Below are 19429 nucleotides of genomic sequence, written 5' to 3'. Positions count from 1 at the left end.
GCGCCATATCCTACCATAGTACATTTTAAGGGGGTGCTATTATATGTGCAGTGACGTAAATGTTTACGTGGAATTTATTTTTCTCCTCAAAAAAGAATTTCGAATAAATTTATTTCTTCTTAATTAGATATAATGAGAAAAGAATTAAAATGAAATAAGGGTGTTTTTTTTTATAATTAGAATTAGTATACCTTTTATACCTTTTTTTATCTTTGTAACTTTGTAAAAAAAAATTTTATCCATAATTTCTATAAAAAATTCCGTGAATATGTGATACATTTACGGAAAAGGAACTAAAAAAAATCTATAAAAAATTTGGATAATTCTCATGTTTTGAGGTTATAAATTCCGTAAATATGATAAATTTACGGGAATAACAATGCAAAAAGATGATCTTTTCCTTTGAAATCGTTGCATATATTTTCCTTTTATTGTTTGCAAAAATCCTTATTATTTAAGATTTCCTTTTACTTAATAATTCTTAAATCTTATTTCTACGAGAAATATTTAATGTAATCACAAGTATTAGAATAATTTGATGGTAAACTAGTAATAATTAAGATGATGATAATATTTTGTGACTGAATTAAAATAAAGAGTTTACTATGAGCATCAAAAAAAAAAAAATAATAAAGTTTGCATGTACAGATTGTACAGTATAGTATAAAACGAGTGCACATTTTTGAGTCCAGTTTTTATTCCGAACTCAGGCACGTGATCATTTTTGTGAAAAATTTGTTATAGGGAAAATAATTTATTCCAGATAAAATTTCATTACGAGAAAATTTGCTATTATTTTATAAGATTTGCCATTAGTATAGATCCTTATCTTATTAACTTATTGTTATTAAAAAGGAATATATTATTCTATATATATGTCATATTCTTTGCATATTTAGTAACTAGTAATAAACGAAACTTCGAAAAAAAAATGAAAAAAAAAAATCGCGTTTGTAATATTTGTAATATAATATGGAATGAGTACTTAATTTTTTGAACGAAAAGCCTTAAAAACTTCTGCATAGATAAAGTAATAAAATGTTAAGTTTGAGTTTGTGATTTCGAAAACGAACAAATGATATAATAAGAGAAATTGATTTTTTAATTATAGTGAGATTTTCGGAAAATCTCGGAAATCGGAGTTGAGAATCGAAATATACTATTTAACGAAAAAGTGCCAATCCTAACCAATTAATCAATCAACCATAATGGGCGACTGAAATAAATAGCTTTTGGGTGATTTGAGAAAGCGTTGAAATTAGAATTTTCCAAATTCGAGATTTTTATTTCTTTGGCAGCGTCAAATTGATTTGATAAATCAGATGGGTCAGGGTTATCACAAATTGCTATGACCCAATTTCCAAAACATTCGTTAAGCTGAGACGCTGTTGGTCTATTGGATGGATTCACATCTAGACATTGTATCATTAAACTGAAGAAAACTGGCGGAGTTCCATCTACGACGCTCGGTCTTAATCCTAAGCAGATTTCCTGAATTAGTTGTTTATTATGAGGTCTATCACAATAAGGACGCACACCAGCTGATAACATCCACATGACCATTCCAAAGCTATAGATATCGGATTCTTTAGTTGGCGTATTTCCATTAAAAATCTCTGGTGCAACAAAAGGAATTACACCGTAAATTTGTTTTGGAGATAATTGTTTATCAACGGGTCCATGTAATCCAGTATCCGTAATCATAGTTTCAATCGAGTTCACATCACTTTCGACTAATATATTTCCACCGTGTAAATGTCCATGAACAAGACCATGTTTGTGAATATAACTAAGGCCTGTGGATATTGACCATAACATATCTACAATATCTCTCCAATAAAGTACTCCCAAGGTTTCTTTAAGATACGAATATAAACTCCCGTTTTTGTAATATCTCATAACAAGCATGTAACATGATGTTGGATCTTTGGTTATACCAAAACAATCTGCAAGTGCTCTACTTTTCAGACATTTATGGTATCTATATAACTTTTAAATTAATTAATAATTAGTAAATAAGTATTAAAACAAATTAGATGATATTATAATCTAAATTCTTGAATTTTTATCCGATCGTGATTTATTTAAGAAATGGTCAATCATTATCTCGTTAACGGCTTTATAATAAAGTATTTTTAGAGTTTTATTCAGTTTACAATTCATAAATCTTTACTATTAATTGAGGTAATAATAATTCAGGAATCAAACATTCTCTCAAGCTTTAAAGAGTTAGATCCACTATATTTGGCCTAAATTAACGATAGTATTATGTAGTGCGTTCGCAGATACGGATTTACTACCTGCGGATTGTAACGATATTTGGCTACTTTTATCATATTCGGTAAATTTTAAAATTTATTTGAAACGAGTAGGCTCAAACATACTTAAGTAAACCAAATCAAGTATTTATTCGACAGGATTAACGAGAGTCAAAGTGCGGGCAAAAAACACATTACCTGGTTATTCAAAAAATTTAGACATAATAATAATAATTTATGAAAAAGCAATATTTTTTATTAAAATATTAAAAAAAAATGTTGCAAAACGTTTTTTTAATATATTATTTGATCGATTTATAAAAATTTTTTTATAGGACAGATGAAATAATTTAGAGTCGATTGACTCCAACTCGTGTTCACACTTTATTAATTTTACTTATCGCCGATTTTATTAACGAGAATTCAACGGTTTTGACCAGTTTATATAAATACTGCACATGATCGGACTAAGAATTAATCTTTTACTTACTTGATCTACAAATTCTTGACTTAAATTATGAGAATTATCTAATCTTTTTAGAATGACCTTAATTGGGCCAGTACGAGTCCATATTTCGGTTTCTTCATCTAAATTCCACCTCGGACCTTCCGTCCATACTGCTGAATAAATCGAGCTGAAAGCTCCTTTATCATTAATATCCTTGATCAAATCAAATTGATTAAAATCAATCCATTCAAGGTAGTCCATACTCTCCTTAGCATTTAATTGAGTAAATCTAATAAACTCATCTATTATAGAATTTCCACTAGTCCAATTTGGAAAGCATTCTTTCAAGTTCAAAATATCACATTGTTCACACCACATCGTCGCAATTCGTTGTTGTTTACAAAGGGAACACTTACCATAAGTCTCTCTGGGTCCAGAGCGTTCCAATGAAACAGACGTTTCTAATGAAAGAGACATTTCTTGATTAGATCTTAATTCGTTCCAAATATCGATTGTGAAAGTGATTTGAGTACGATTTAATTAATGTTTTGGTGTTTTACCGCTCTTTTTCGCTGATTTATATGAAATTGAAGAGCCTTGCATTTTTTTTTTTTAAAAAAAGACCGTGTTTAAATAACAAATTGGCTTTTATGTGATATTAATTACTACATGTGAAAATTTAAGCCTGCATTTTTTCAAACATCATTTTTTTAATGAAAAAAGAATTGTCGCTTAATTTAGAAAACAAATATTACTAATATTGGAAATTTATAATAAGAATACCACTTTTTATATTCCTGTTAAATCAAAATCAAAATAAAAATAAACATGGTATCACTATGGTTATTTCACGTTATGACAGTTATTTGACGAAGTATTGTTATAATATTACATTTTTACCAAATTATCTGATTGACTAATTTAACTTATTACATAAACAGTTTACAGTATAGTATATATCGAGTAAGAAATTATATTGCGCTTAAAAAAATTTTAATAATTCGAGTGTGTGCCCGATTTTCATTCCTTACTTTATATGAACCCATACAACAACATATAATATTTATCTCAAAGTATCAAATAGTTTATTTCCTAAAATTATTTTCCACATAACCATTTTCTGCAGTTGACTCATAGATCACGGATTAATTATTATTTTTTTTTATTTTTAAATGTGAAAAAGTTATAGAAACACAAATGTTTGTAAAATGAAGCATTTATAAATTGACCAAAGTATAAAAAAAACACGCTCACATAAACTGGAATGAAAAGGAAAGGATACGTATTATATACCTATAGAGTTAACTCGTTTTTAAACGTATTTATATGACTTAACTAGTTACGACATATGACTTATCCAATAAGTCTGCACCTCTAATTAAAATGTAACATTACATACATATATCAATTATTATAATGGACACAAAATTTTTTTTTTTCACGGGTCACTAAATATGAATCGGGATATTTATTTGTTCACGTGAAGTTATTTTGTACAGATGATTGGGATGATTGGTAACACATTATGCAAAAATAGTCATGGACGAAACAAATTATAAATATTTTCAATTTCAATTTTAATTGGCTTTCATAGAATTTCCATAGAAATATTAATTAATAATTTAAATATAAGAAATATAGCAAATTCATTGAAAACGTTGGTTCACGATTTTATTAAAAGGGTGGTTGTCGATCAGACGATCACTATTTATTGATAATCTTTTTCTCTTTTTATTTATCCAATTTCATTTTTCTCAATTTTATGATCTACAAATGGAAAATGATATTGAGGGTACAAATTTTTGAAATAAAAAATTTTCCATCCAGAATACGTGAAAAAACGCTATGTCAAAATCTCATGAGATCAAAATATAAATAATTAATTTTCATTCTCCCAATTTCTAAAATTGACCATCTTGTGAAACAATATTTAGGGGACTTTCTTACAAGATTACACAGGGTCAAAGTTTTTCGACTAATCCAAAAGAAGGAATAATTATTTTTATATGACAAAAAAAAAAAAAAAAATGTTTTGGAGATAAAAAATTCTTCGTAATGAAACAATAATTTTAATAATAGCTTAAATAATTTAAAAATTATTAAAAGTAATTTATAATAATGGATTTTTTTTATTAAGTTGGTTAAAGTTAAAATATTTAAAAAATCTTTAATCATAAAAAAATCTGTTCAGTTAAATATTAAATGAAAAAAAAAAAAGAAAAGGGAGTTAAATGATTTAGCCATTATTATTTATAATAAAGTTAAAAGATTTTTATAAAATCAATCATTTAAACATCAGTCGTTACTCCGGGGTCAACAATAATTTTCATGGAAGATATTATAATTTTATAATAAAATTTTACTACGTTTTACATAATTAACTATATACATTTATTTATTTTTATAGTTTAATAGACTCAAATGGCAATTTAGTTTTCAATATCGGAATATGTCCTGATGTAATCAGATAATATTCATGGTTAAATGGAAAGGTAAATAAAATTTTTTGTTTTTTTTAACGTCTTAATTAATGATGTTTATTAACCATTTTATTATTATTATAAAGAATTCTGGTAACTGAAATAAATGCATAAAATTAGATAATGGCAGAAATTACATCAGCATCCGAGAATATAATTATCTTTGTTACGATTGAACGAGATATGAGATCTTACATTGTAGTTTGGCATTCTCTTATGGTTTATATTCCCCTTTCTATTTAAACATGGTTTACTTTTAATATATGACCAAGCGTACAAGGAAGGTGTGAATTTTCACAAGGGAACACGTATATTCTAATTCTGAAGGCATTATTTCAAAACATTATTACGTGCATTAAATTTCCTTTTGTTGAAATTACTTGCAATAACGATTTTGATAAGAAAGCACGAAATTTATGGCGAAAGAATCTTTAATTGGAGGTAAATTATATATCAAGTATTTTCTCATATTCAATTCAGTGGATTATTATCTTAAATCTTTTACCAATAATAAACACGTTATATATTTTAAAGTAAACGACAATCGTCTTTGAAATAATTTTCATAAATATAAGAAATGGTCACCCCTTGATATTATTATGGATATTATATATTGTATTATTTGGATCAATTAGAGTATTGTTTGCAAAATCGAAAAGTAATCCCCCGAAAGGTGTTTCCCATATCAAGAAAATTTGGTAAGAGCTTGCATCACGAAATTAACACATTTAACAATAAGCTAAATTTATTTATTTACTGTAGCGGTATCCATTGTTCACCCGTGATTGATAGATCAATGAACGAAAAGATTTTAATAACAGGAAATACTATGGTATTATAATTTCTTTAAAATTCGAAATTACAACGTTATCTTATATAGGTTATAGCTTGCATCATGAATTTTAAAATTTACACAATTTACATTTCATAGATTTCATGACATTATCGATTTCGTTTCACGTCAGGTATTAATAATGTTCTTGAAGATATTATATATATTAAACTTTTTGTTTTTTGAAAATAATTCAGATTTTTTGAATGTGACGTTATTGTAAACTTTTTGAATTTGAATCCATAAGATCTCGTAATTACTGACTTTAAAGACGCGGTCAAAATATGAGACTTTAGTAAGAATAAATTTAAAAAATTAATTATTTTTTACATACATATTTATTTAATCTTAATTACCTTTTTAATTATTAAGGAGCTCAAATTACTTAGATTCTTAATCTTGATAATGAAACACGGGTCAGAACGTGGATATCAACTCGTAAACTAAAAATTTTTTCGATACTGTAACTTTCACGACGCAAATTAGACTTTCCAAATCAGATAACATTGATCGATTTTCTCGCCGCTTATTAACTGATGATTTGCTGGACGAGATTTCCGTATAAGATCATTCTCGATGCTTCTCATGAGAAGCTATTTATAGCTGTGGTACAATTTCATTAAATTAGTTTATCAGTTAGACATGGCGGATCGATCTTTCTTGCTGAATGGGCTGGTAAATTTCCATTCGTCTTTATTCCTATGTTAATAATGTTAATAAGAACTTATAAACCGATTTTTTTTTTAACTGATTGCAAATTTATCATTTATTGTATTTAAGTACGTAAAAATTAGACTAGACTTTAATGTGTTCGCCTTAAACATTTACGTGTAGGTTACAAAGAGCTCATATTATTACAATTCATGTATCTTTAGCTTTACAACACGAACAAAATTTCACAAAACTATAGATTTATTAGTATTGTAAATTTTTTTAAAAAAGAAAGCTGTCAATTCCTTGTTTGATAAAATGGTTCTATTACACGAAATTTGATTTTATTGTATTTTTTTTACATCATTGAAATAAAAATAATTATACACCTAGTTATTTCGACCATCTACATTTAATAAAAAATGTCCATTTAATACCGAGTGTTAAGCATGCATTACTTTTTGATTACAAGCCGAAAATTGCTTAAGATTGGCCTTTAATATAAGATATAATAAATGTGGCTCTATTGACAATTGGTCAACTCGAATATCATAAATATTCTGGCAAACCGATCGCTATAGTAGTTTAAGCAGATAGCCGCGACTAGGTATTATGTTCGCGCATAATAGAGTATACCTAATTCTGTTACTACTGAATATGAATCATCCAAGAAATTAGAGACGAAATATATTCAGTGTTTTCAGTTATATTATATTGATTTGTTAACAAAAATGTGTTAACTATTCGCCGGTTAGTAATAGAAGAATCCCGCTTATTTTTGCGTTGTTTTTCGAACTTCATAGGATGGTTTAGTATATTCTGAAATTAATAGCTTTATTTTATTTTGTCTAATATAATTGATGTATTACAAAATTTAGAAAATAGAGGGAAAGAAATTAATTCAGTTTTAATATTCTACCGGAAAATGATTTGTTGGATATAAAAAAGAATTATTCATTTATCAAACACAAAATTCCCTAATAACAATAATAATATCATATCAATAATAATGTAAAAAAAATACCATACATTTGCAGATAAAATTAAATAGTTATTATGTATTTTTTTCCTAAAAAAAAAAGTCGCTTTATGTAAGAACAAGAAATATTAATTAGGCACAAATTATGATTTTAACTTTAGTGCTAAGGTCATTAAGGCGTACGTAAATATAATAATTTAGTCCAAAGTGTAACGAAGGACTATATATTTTCTACACAAACGTTCATGCAATGTCCGGGTCCGGATATCCGTCCGGCATAAATGATATAAAAATAAATATGTCTATTAAGAATCAATACTATAAACATATCAAGAATGATATTTTTGCTTCGTATCCCTTAAACTGTAGGGGTTAAAATTAATTTTAAAAATTTTTGAATTTTTAAAATATCTTAAGATCTAGTGATCATAGAAAGATGAAATTATATTTGTTAGATTCCTCTTATTAAGGCGCATTTAATGGTAATAAAATCATAACTCTAAAATTGATAGATAAAAAGTTATATTAATTTATAAATTTTTTAGATTTTATAAGTTGTCCTGTCACATAATATTTGTAGAAGACCAATTTTTATTTCTATCAGATTCTTCTTATTGAGACGCGTCAAATGGTGGTAATTTTATATTTCTAGGGTTAATAGATAAAAAGATATTTCAATTTAAAAAATTTAGCTACTATTTGTTATAATTTGTCGATCATTTACTTTTGAAAAATCATTAATCAAATTGAACTTTTTTTTCGATTTTTACATAGAAAATACTATAGAATTTATTACAAAAATATTGGTTTATATAATAAAATATTTTAAGGTATTTAAAAGTGTCTTTAATTAAAAAACCAAATTGCAGGCAAATTTGGCTGCAAAACAGTTTAAGGGATAACAAAAAAAAAAATTAATTTAAATGGCACTTCGGACTTAATAACGGTAAATTAGCACGAATATTAGTATGTACTACATAAAAAGGAACATGTATACTAAACAAAATTGGCCACGATTCGTTTATTTATAGTTACTCTTGCAAATCACCGAATTGTGTCGAGCACATGATTACTTTCTCGGCGTATGAGAAATATATACATGAAAAAGTTTTTGCATTCTAAAGAAATACTTGGTTAGTGATTTTTAATACAAATTTAGTATAGCTTACGAAGTTCAAAATTTTTAAGTGGTTAACACTGCGAAGCCTATTGTCAACCATGACTAAGGTGGCACGCATTTCAGACGTACAAGCGGCATTAAATTCTAGATTTATAGTTACACAACATTTGGTAATACAAGGTAATACATAAAATGGTCGTTAATTTCTTTTTTTAAAAAAATTGTTTTATGTCTTCTATCCGAGTGGAACTAGTTTTTGCTGCACTTAATAGGGCAGCTACATTAATAGATTATAATATTTACAATGATATACATAAACAACATGAGTTTAAAAAACAAATAGTACTTGCTGATAAATCTCTTATTGATGATGAAAAAACTTATGCAATAAGAGAATTAAATAAGACATACGATAAAATTAAAATTATGAATAATCAAGGAACAAGAAGAATTTGTGAAAATTGTAATCAAAAATGTTTGGCTACATTATATTGTGAATATTGTGTTCTAAATTATTTAAAAGCAAGCTTTTCAAATTGGACATCTGGAAATTATAATATCGATAATTTAATACAAAGATGTCAAATGGAAACACTTAGACCAAATGTGATAGTTGAATGGATCCCATATAATAATTTTCAAGATATTTGTTATTTAACAAAAGGTGGATTTTCTGAAATTTATACAGCAGTCTGGATCAATGGTGGATATGAAGAATGGGATTCCGAAAAGCAAAAATTAAAAAGATTTGGAAATCAAAAGGTTATACTTAAAGAATTAGAAAATGTTGAAAATGCAAATCGAAGTTGGCTTGAAGAGGTTTGTACTTATTTGGAAGCATTTAACGTTTAAAATTTTTTTTTTATTAATAAAGTTTCTATTTTATAGGCTAAATCACATTTGATTATAAGCAATAAATGGCCACACATTATACAATGTTTTGGTTTAACACAAAATCCATCAAACGGAAACTATGTGCTTGTGATGGATAGTGCAGATATAGATTTAAGAACATATTTATATCATAATCACAATCAACTTACATGGAAAAAAAGAATTAATATTATTTATGATATAACTGTTGCGCTTAGTGTTATACACTCGGAAAGTGCAATTCATAGAGATTTACATTCTGGGAATATATTATATTCACAACTAAATCAAGTTTGGTTTATTAGTGATCTTGGGTTTTGTGGACCAGTCAATAAGCCATTAAAAAGCATATATGGAAACCTTCCTTATATTGCACCAGAAGTTATTGTAGGAAAAAAATTTACCTTTGAATCTGATATTTATAGTATTAGTATGCTTATGTGGGAAATTTCATCTGGACAACCACCATTTATTAATTATGAAAATGATTATGATCTTGCACTGATGATTGTTAATGGTATAAGACCTAAAGTTGTGCCAGGAACTCCTTTAGAATACGTAAATTTAATGGAACTGTGTTGGGATGCTGATCCATCTAAAAGGCCTGACATTAATACATTAATAGATAAAATTTATCTAATTTTGCAATATATAAATAGTTTACCTCAATTGGAAGTAAATAGTAACTTAGAAATACATAATCTAGAAACAAATTACGTAAGTAGTACAAGTAAACTTTTTGAATTTAATTATTTACCTGAACCAAGGAATGCAACATCTGGTATAGTGATTTTTTTTTTGTAACGTATTCTTTCAATTAAATAAAAGTATTAATAAAATTTCTTTTTAATAAATAACAGAAGAACAAGAAGGTAAATTGTCATTAATAAATTTATGATGCTTTATTTTTAAAAATATTTATATTATTATTTTTTTTCATTTTAATAGTATTTCATAGTAAAACATATGATTTTAAAATTCCTGATAATAGTAAGCATTTAACACTACATCGTTGAATATTTCATAAAAATGTCTATAAATTAATATTTGTTTTCAGTTGATGATTTCGACAGGTCATATAAGCAGAACAGTAATAATTCGTCAAAAATAATTAAGATTTTTAAAGGTAATATATTTAAGTTATTATTAGAATGAGGTCGAAATAAATATTGAACTTATATCTTAATTATTAGATAGTAGTAAAAAGTTATCTAAATTATTCAAAAAATTGCAAATAAATTCAAATGGTAAGTAAATTCCCAACAAATAAAATTATTATTATATTGATTTCATTTTATACTAAGCGTGACTCTTGTCTAAAAATTTAGATGATAAAAATGAAGCAATTCAACAACAAATAAAAAGGCAAAATATTGATATTTATGGTAGGTGAAATATTACGTAACAAATAATTTTATACCATTTTTAATTCTACTTGTTTATTTTTTTTATAGACGAAATGGACGAAGCATGTAATAATCCCAATCTTCATTCAGAAGAACAAGATGAATTTGAAATTCCTGATGGTAAGTTCTCAAAGTAAGATAAAAGAAAAAATAATCTTTCTTTTTATAGTAATTAACTAATTTTATTAATTATTTAATCATTTTTAGATGGATTTTAAATCGTTCTTTGATAACTTAAATTAACATTAACACCATTATTTTATAGTTTAAATTTATATCATTTATTCATGATCTATTTTGAATTATTTAAACGCTACTAGTGTAGTAGAATTTTTTACAATATTCTTAGTTTGTAATTTAAGTAATTGTGATAAAATTAATTAAAATTAATTCAAAATTTTAAAATTTTAAATATATCTTGCTGAAACTCTAAAATTTCAAACGAGATCATTAAAATCATCTTAATTCTTAAGGACCTCATTTTAATATAACAATATCAAAACAAAATTGTAACATCATAATGATAATCGTAACAATATCGGCTATAATATCACCTATCGTTACGAAATCAGTATGATATTGCTGCGATATTGTTTTGATATTGTTTTGATATAATGGCTTTTTTTTTAATTTTAGTAACACATCTCTTTATTAAGTAAATCACATAAACATTAATTTTAGAAATACTTAAGGGTAAACAATTTTAAAAATTGAATAACCTTATAACTAAATAGTCTATTTTAAAATACGAATACTATGCTAACTAATCTACTAAACATAACCTGTAATAAGAAAAAAAAGAAAATTGCTATAAAATATTAAAATTATTTGAAAAAGTTAATGAAGTTTGTTGCCTAAATTTAAAATTTACTACATTTTGTGTATATTTTACAATTAACTATGCAGTCTGATCTGATTCAAATTCTACATCACCACGTATTATTGCTTTCTTTTTCTTACATTTTTTACATTTTTCTTATTGTCTCTTCAGAAATTCAGAAATCAGAATCATCCGAGCTTAAATTATCATCTTTTGGTTTCGTTGATAGTATTAGTGGTCTTAACGGCAATCTTTTGCTAAAATCCCCATTTAAATTTGTAAATGCTTCAACCACCTCTATCCGGTCCGTCGCGTCAAAATATAATTCATCGTCCACTAAAAAGTTCAGCTGTTATGTAAACATACAGTAGTATTTGTTTTGATATCTTATAATTTAGATTTCATTTTGATATTGTTTTTCATTTTGATATTAAGGTATTATTTCAATATCATTTCAACTCCATAATAATGGCGATTTTGTCAAAATAAATTTTATGACATAGTAGTAATTATTAATCATGGTAGATTATTAAATAATATATAATCTCTATTTTCAAATCAAAAACTATTTATCGGGTGAGATTTTTAAAGTTGTTTTTTGTTTTTATTTATTTCTTATTTATCTACTTTACATTCTAAGGTAAAAAACTGCATTAAATTCAGTGATATTAATTGGAGCAGCACAATAGGCACAGCATGCATTATTCATTATTAATAAGTTATAATTGAGCTTATTATTTTTTGCTCTTACATGCAGTGCGCATATAAATGCATAAAATTTTTCAAGGTTTTACGTTTTCATTTATGAAATGACAAATCGTATGCATCCCAGCTTATTTGTTAATTATGGTGCATAAGGCGACACAAAGTGGTAAAAATGGTTTTCATAGTCCGGCCGGGTCAGTTTTGTTGAGTCTTAAAAAAAAATTTTTTATATTATTACTATGCCGGGTGAGAATTTTTTAAAAATTGAAAAAAAATTTTGCATATAAAATTTTAGAAAAAAAAAATTAAAAGCCGGGTTGCCGGGTTATTGATGAAATTTTTATATTATGAAAACCATAAAATCAAGTTTGTATGGCCTAACATCTAAAGGCATCAAATAAAATTAGTGATTTTAAAATGTTAACTACTTAATAAAATTTTATGATAATTGAAAATATAAACCGATAATATTATACTTTAAGTTCTTTTCTTTCAAATTATCGGATTATTTTTTTCATAACTATCATATTTCAGGAGCTATTAAGATTTAAAGTTGATGTATTTTCATATTAATTTATATAATTTTATATGTAAATGGGAATTTTTAATCACGTGAAAATAATTTTAACCAATCATATTAATTTAATTTATAATACATAAAATGATCAACATCTTTATTACCAAATTTAGGGGACCGTTAAAGCAGGTAGAATCACGTGACTTTCGAAATTTTTCTTTTTTTTTAAATAAAACTCTTTATTATATATAAAACCTTCCAAATAAACATATATTAAGTGCATTTTGACCTGTTCTGCAAGTTTACTTAGAGCACAAAATGAGGTTTAGAACACCGTTTTCGATTTATTCAACTTTTTCAATTTCGTTAAAATTGATCTATCCTTTTTTGGGTATGATCAGCAAAATTCGTTTGCTCATATGTAAAGTCAAAAACATTGTTCTTTTTCCACCTTTTCTCCCTAAGTAAACTTGTGGAGCAGGCCGAAATACACTTATTTAATGATTTTCAAGTTCACTTTAATTTTAGTTTATAAAAAATTTATCAAATCATAATAATTTTAAATCACGTGATTCTACCCGCTTTAACGGGTCCCCAAATTTAGTAATAATCTAACTTTATTTAGTAATGATCAGCATAAAAATAAATTTCATGCCTTTAGGTGTTATGCACCATAGCTATACTACTTTTGCTAACAACTTAATAGTTAATATAGTTTATATATAATGTACTGTAATATTAATATTAAAATACATTTAAAATTTTTAAGATACTCGTTATTGGTCTTGTAGGGACATCGTACAATAGTTAGTATAAAATTTATCGTAACATTAATTTATTAACATATATATTTAACATAAATAGCAACAAATTATTGTTAAATTTATTGTAAAAATATACTGTAAAATTATTGTAAAATTTATTTAAAAATATTAAACTATTCTAAAATATTTAAAAATACTAAACGATTTGAAGTCCAAGTTGAAGGAATATTGTCCACATTTCAATCTGCAAAAGATGAAAAAGAAAAATGTCAACGAAACATTTCTAATAAATAAATAAAATCACTCAACCTACCTTTAAGTTGAAGTTTGTTGATCAAAGAGTTAACTTCCTATAATATAAAAAAAATTAATGATAATTAACGTTTTTCTTCATCTCTCATTCCCTTATTTAATATACCTTTAAGTCAATTTCAACATCAAGAATTAAATCCTACAAAATAAAGAAATCAGTTAAGTTTCTACAAGAATTTCCAAGAAGTCAAAGTGAAAGGCCTACAAAATAAAATCCAAGCATTCACGTTCGAAGAAGTTGAAATCAAAACCTACAAAAATTACAGTCTAATAAAGTTAAGAAGACCTACAAAATAAAGTCCAGGTGGCCAAAGTTGAGGATACCAACCGAATTCACATGTCCAAGAGATTAATAAAACATTTGCAAAAGAAAAAAGGAACCATTAATAACAGTTCGCTGAAATAAATGAATTAAAAAACAACAAAAAAAGACTTCCAAAATCCGCGTACATAAAAAAAAAACCAAAAAAAACTATGGATTGTTGAAAGAATGTTTTAATACCCTCCCAAGTGCCAAAGATCCAAACCGGTAGCTGGTTCCAAAGTTCCTATGAAAAAAGAAAAAAAAAGTTAAAATCCATTCTTTTTAAATTTCGAATTTTTCTTTCAAACTTGTATCTCACCCTTCGTCCCTCTCTCACTCTTTCCTCTTTTCCCTATTTCGTTTACTCTTTCATCTTTCCCATATTCATTTACTTTAAATTAATTTAGTTAAATAATACTTCAAACATAAAGAAGAATAATAAAAACATATTATGGTATCGCCTAAAAAAAAAAAAACGAAACGTAAGTGTAATTAAATAAAAGATAAAAGACCCAACAAACCTACTGAAAACTCACTAAATCTACATTCCAGAAAAAAATTTGTCAAGTTCTGAGTTCCAACTAAAAATTCACGCTTAGACCATCTGAATGGAAGAAAACAAAACATTAGAAAATGTTTCGTTAAATCAATTAAAGAAAAAAAAAACTACTGTGGTTTCCATACTAAAATTCCGTGCTTCTAAAGATCCAAAGTATCAGCCATCTAAAAGAAACGTCAGTACCATATCGTTAAAAAAGTGCAAAAAGAAACCATAAAGGTTAGCCTTCCATCGAAATTCCACATGTTCTTTAAGCTATCTAAAAAAGAAGAAAATGAAACATTAGTGAGCGTTTCATTAAAAAATGAGATTCCCACCGAAATCAATGCTCCAAAATTGTTTTAAAAAAAATACTGAATTCCAACAGAAATTCCTACTTTCCAAACTCGTCTAAAAAAAAATAATAAACAGAACGTCAGAGACTGTTTCGTTGAAAGAAATATATTAAAAAATTATTGTGTTCCTATCAAAGTCCTAAATGTCCAGATTCAAAAAAGAGAAAATTTTCTGAATTCCCCCAAAATACACATCCCAGATCTGATTAAAAATGATTACCAAGAAAATCTTCGATTTCCTAGTAGCATCCCGATTAAAAAGGAAAAAATGATAAAATGTTAGAAAGCATTTTGTTAATATAAAAAATTTCCAAATCTAACCAAAATCTATGTTCCAGACATGTCTACAAAAAATCTACCAAATTTACGTGTCCAGATTTGTCTAAATAAAAAAAAAATAGAACGTAATGTTGGAAACATTTTGTTAAATAAATAAAATTAAAAAAACATATTCGTTTACCTACCAAAATCCGCGTTCTAAAACTGTCTAAAAAAAAGAAAATGTCTGAACTTTAACAAATTCATACATATATATATATATATATAATTAAAAAAAAAGAATAAAATTTGAAATGTTAAAATATATTTCTGTTACAATAAATAAACTAAAATATAGATAAAAATCTTACCGAAGACAAATTTTCGTGCATCCAAAGATTCTGAAGTACTACCTGCCATCTAAAAAAAAAAGAAGCATTTTGTTAAAAAATTTTTAAAAAAATCTGAAATCCCCTACCGTTTATTCTACGCGTTCAAGGCTTAACTACTTATAAAAAGAGAAAAAATTGAAACGTTAGTAAGACATTTCGTAAAAAGAATCATTTAAAAAAAATTTCCATCGAAATCTCACATCACGTGTCCCAAAAAGTCACCTAAAAAATAAAAGAATTAAATTCGAAAAAAATATAGTTGCGATTACCTTGGCCCATCTAAAAAAAAACAGACGTTATCACACGTTTCATTAGAATAAATGAACTAAAACACTAAAACAGAAAAAAACTTACCAAAAATGAAATCTCGAGCGTCCAAGAGACTGAATAACTTGCCTAAAAGAAAAAACGAACTGTTCGTTAAAATAAAGAAAAATTTTTATAAAACTTACAAAATGTTGTGTAGGAAACTGAAGGAGCCACTTAAAAAAAGAAAAAAAATCAGAACGTTATAGTAGAGTTTCGCTCTCTTTATAGAATTTGATACTTTTTTTTGTGGGTACTCCTTAACTCTTTTTAAATAAAATACGAGATAAAAAAAAAGGTATAAACCGGTTTAAACCCGTAAAAAAATAGTTTTTTTTTAAAAAAGTTATAAAACAATAAAGGGAGAAAGAACGAAGAGAAAAGCGAAAGAAATGGGAAAAAATAAAGGAAAACTTCGCTAAAAAAAAAGGTTTAAAAAAAGTTACACGTGATAGTCAATTTATCGCCGTCTTTCGACCCCTAATTGTGTAAAACTAATTTGATTTCCCTTTTTTTTCAATTGCTTCTAATAAAAGTTTCTTGTTAAGTTTATTTCTCCTGATTTTATGAACTTTTTATGACAAACTATACACTTGCAAGGTTATAATTTATAAGTATGATATTTATCAGGTTTGCGCACAATTTTTTATAAATGCCTGCATAATTTATTATTTTTTTGCTTAGAATAATTTATGAATTGTGTGTTGCGTTTTACATGAATAAGACATAAATGTACAATAATTAGTTTTTTTTAAAAGAATTTTTTAAAATTGTTTATTTTTTGTGGAGGGTTTGAACTATACATGAAAAAAGTCCAGATATATCATACGTAGAATGACCAAAAAATCACAATATCTTTTGGGATAATGTCAAAATGCCAGGAAACATTACATAGTACCGGCCTTGAAGAGATGCGTACTGGGTAACGTTCAATGGTAAATGATAAATATTTATACAAATACAAGAAACCAATGATCAAATTATTATCATTAAACCAAAATGTAAGCATTCTCGAGATATGGTGCTTCTAGTTAAATTAAGACAATAATTAATTGTGGTGTTAAATTTGTTAGTTTTTGGCCAAACGCAAGCCTGATCGTGTGAAATAATATGTAATGTATGAACACTCTTAAGGCCTTAACCTAGACCTCGCTCTTATTTAGCTTGAAGATAAGAATGCCGAAAAGCTTGTGTAATGTGTTTAGCTTTAATCGTAGTATTATTTTAATAAATTTGTTGATCGTACTACCATGAAATTCAATATATGGTTAGTTTGATGCCCAAATATAGCTTAAACTTTTCCAGCATTTTTATATTAAGCTTGAAGCTTGAAGCTTGAAGCATATACTTAAGTGTAGGCTTAAGCATAAGTTTCAAGCTTCAAGCTTCAAGCATTGGATCCGCAGTTAGCTTCTCTACGGATGGCGGGTTAATATATATATATATATTTTTTTTTGAAAAAAAAAAACTTCAAAAAAATGACGATCGTGTACGTAATCATGTAAGCGTATTTATTAATAATTTATTTACTATGATAAATAAAAAAAAAAGTACTATGAAAGTTATCGAAAAAAATATACATTACCATAAAATAATATCATAAATAAATATCTCAAATAAATAAAATAATTTATTTTTTCCTTTTTTTCTTTAATTAAAAAAAATTTTATCTATTTTCTTTTACCATTACCGGTTAAATAAAAAAAAATAATGCATTATGTAATCAAATTTCTCATTCAAAGTTAAAAAAATTCGGACAAATGTTATAGGATTAAATATATCTATAAAAATAAATAATTTTTTTTTTACAAATATATAATAATTACATAATTACATCAAAATATTTGATCATAAAAAAAAAATGATTCTATTTTTTTATGAAGAAATATTGACTTCATTTTTTAATTTAATTAATAACACTCATAAAAAAAATTTAATAAATATCTCTTTTTTTTGAAAAAAAAGAGAAAAAGCAAAAAAAAATCGTTTAAGAAAAATATTGTAAAAAAAAGTATCTATTTCCTTACATAAAAAAAAAAAATAAATACTATGCCAGAAAAATCCACTTTAATTTGTGTAATTCATTCAATTGTTGAATGAGAAAGTAATGATTTTATTATAAAAGAAACTATTAGAAGAAGATAATACACAATGAATTTAAAAATAATTTCCTTTTTTCCAAAAAATCCATCAGTTCCAAAAAGGATTCCCGATTTTACATCTGGTGATGTAGTTAGGTTTACAGGAAAATTTTTCTCAATGAGAAACCTCATCCTGATGATATTTTGGAGGTAATTTTTAATTTATTATTTATGTAAAAAAAAAATAACACCAAAAGAAAATAATTATTAATTCTTTTTTTAAAAATTAAAAAATAAAAAAATTAAAATTAGATGACAGCTAATGCAGGTGATCATTTGACGATAAGTTCAATCTTTATTTTTCTCATTGGTTACGTCATAAGACAAGTACAAGATGATGATGATTTATTTAAAAGTATCAAACTTAATGTTAATGAATTTGTTGGAAAGAGAAATGTTGCTGACAAATTTAATATAAAATGTAGATACTTAAAAGTGGATGAGAGAATTGATAATAAAGTGAAAAAATCCATAAACAGATTTTTTCTTAATATATTCTACATTATTACAAACAAAAACATAAATACACAACTCACAATAAATAACATATTAACTGAAAAAAATATTAAAGAGCGTGCCAACTTGATTCCTGACGCCACCCTAGTTAAAATAAAATAATCATCGGCCACTTGAAAATATTTTGGCTTTTTTTCGCGCGCATCAAGAATTTATGATTACCTTTAAAAATTATACATCTTCATGTTTTTTTGAATATTAAAGAATAAAAAATATGATGTACTTTTGTACATATTAATATAAATATAGCCAATTAACGATTTAATGAACCATGATAGTATTTTTATTTAATTTTATTGTTAGTAAAAGCTTATTTGCCAAAATCGATATCAGGAATCAAGATTAACAACTAGTACATTCTATATTGTATTAACACTGGCGAAAAGAACGTGTTCTAGTGTTATTACAAAAACAAAAAAAAATTAAGCGAAAATTAAAGTACAAATATTTCCA

The 19429-nt window shown here is 25.8% G+C and overlaps 4 protein-coding genes across 4 annotated transcripts; 2 read left to right on the top strand and 2 right to left on the bottom strand.

The window, feature by feature from the left end:
- Window positions 1–1191: 1191 nt before the first annotated feature.
- Window positions 1192–3183, bottom strand: OCT59_019184 (uncharacterized protein; the record flags this gene model as incomplete). The annotated part of the gene is made up of 2 exons (XM_025331634.2): window positions 1192–1989; window positions 2749–3183. 2 exons carry the CDS (start codon window positions 3181–3183, stop codon window positions 1192–1194), a joined length of 1233 nt encoding a protein of 410 aa, XP_025184509.1.
- A 1999-nt stretch (window positions 3184–5182) lies between these two features.
- Window positions 5183–6126, top strand: OCT59_019183 (uncharacterized protein; the record flags this gene model as incomplete). The annotated part of the gene is made up of 7 exons (XM_066135852.1): window positions 5183–5198; window positions 5273–5279; window positions 5514–5627; window positions 5721–5732; window positions 5822–5884; window positions 5949–6018; window positions 6118–6126. 7 exons carry the CDS (start codon window positions 5183–5185, stop codon window positions 6124–6126), a joined length of 291 nt encoding a protein of 96 aa, XP_066005104.1.
- Window positions 6127–10073: 3947 nt separating this feature from the next.
- Window positions 10074–11265, top strand: OCT59_019182 (uncharacterized protein; the record flags this gene model as incomplete). The annotated part of the gene is made up of 8 exons (XM_066135851.1): window positions 10074–10158; window positions 10502–10513; window positions 10590–10631; window positions 10699–10767; window positions 10835–10888; window positions 10970–11026; window positions 11096–11167; window positions 11255–11265. The coding sequence occupies 8 exons, from the start codon at window positions 10074–10076 to the stop codon at window positions 11263–11265; spliced, it is 402 nt and encodes a 133-aa protein (XP_066005103.1).
- A 3395-nt stretch (window positions 11266–14660) lies between these two features.
- On the bottom strand, window positions 14661–15096 carry OCT59_019181 (uncharacterized protein; the record flags this gene model as incomplete). Its single annotated transcript, XM_066135850.1, has 3 exons — window positions 14661–14713; window positions 14789–14860; window positions 14991–15096. The coding sequence occupies 3 exons, from the start codon at window positions 15094–15096 to the stop codon at window positions 14661–14663; spliced, it is 231 nt and encodes a 76-aa protein (XP_066005102.1).
- Between the last annotated feature and the right edge of the window lie 4333 nt (window positions 15097–19429).

Source organism: Rhizophagus irregularis, chromosome 28, assembly GCF_026210795.1.
Source record: "Rhizophagus irregularis chromosome 28, complete sequence".
Lineage (NCBI taxonomy): Eukaryota > Fungi > Glomeromycota > Glomeromycetes > Glomerales > Glomeraceae > Rhizophagus > Rhizophagus irregularis.
The sequence above is the reverse complement of the archived record's forward strand: the minus strand, read 5'-3'. Positions and strand labels throughout refer to the sequence as shown.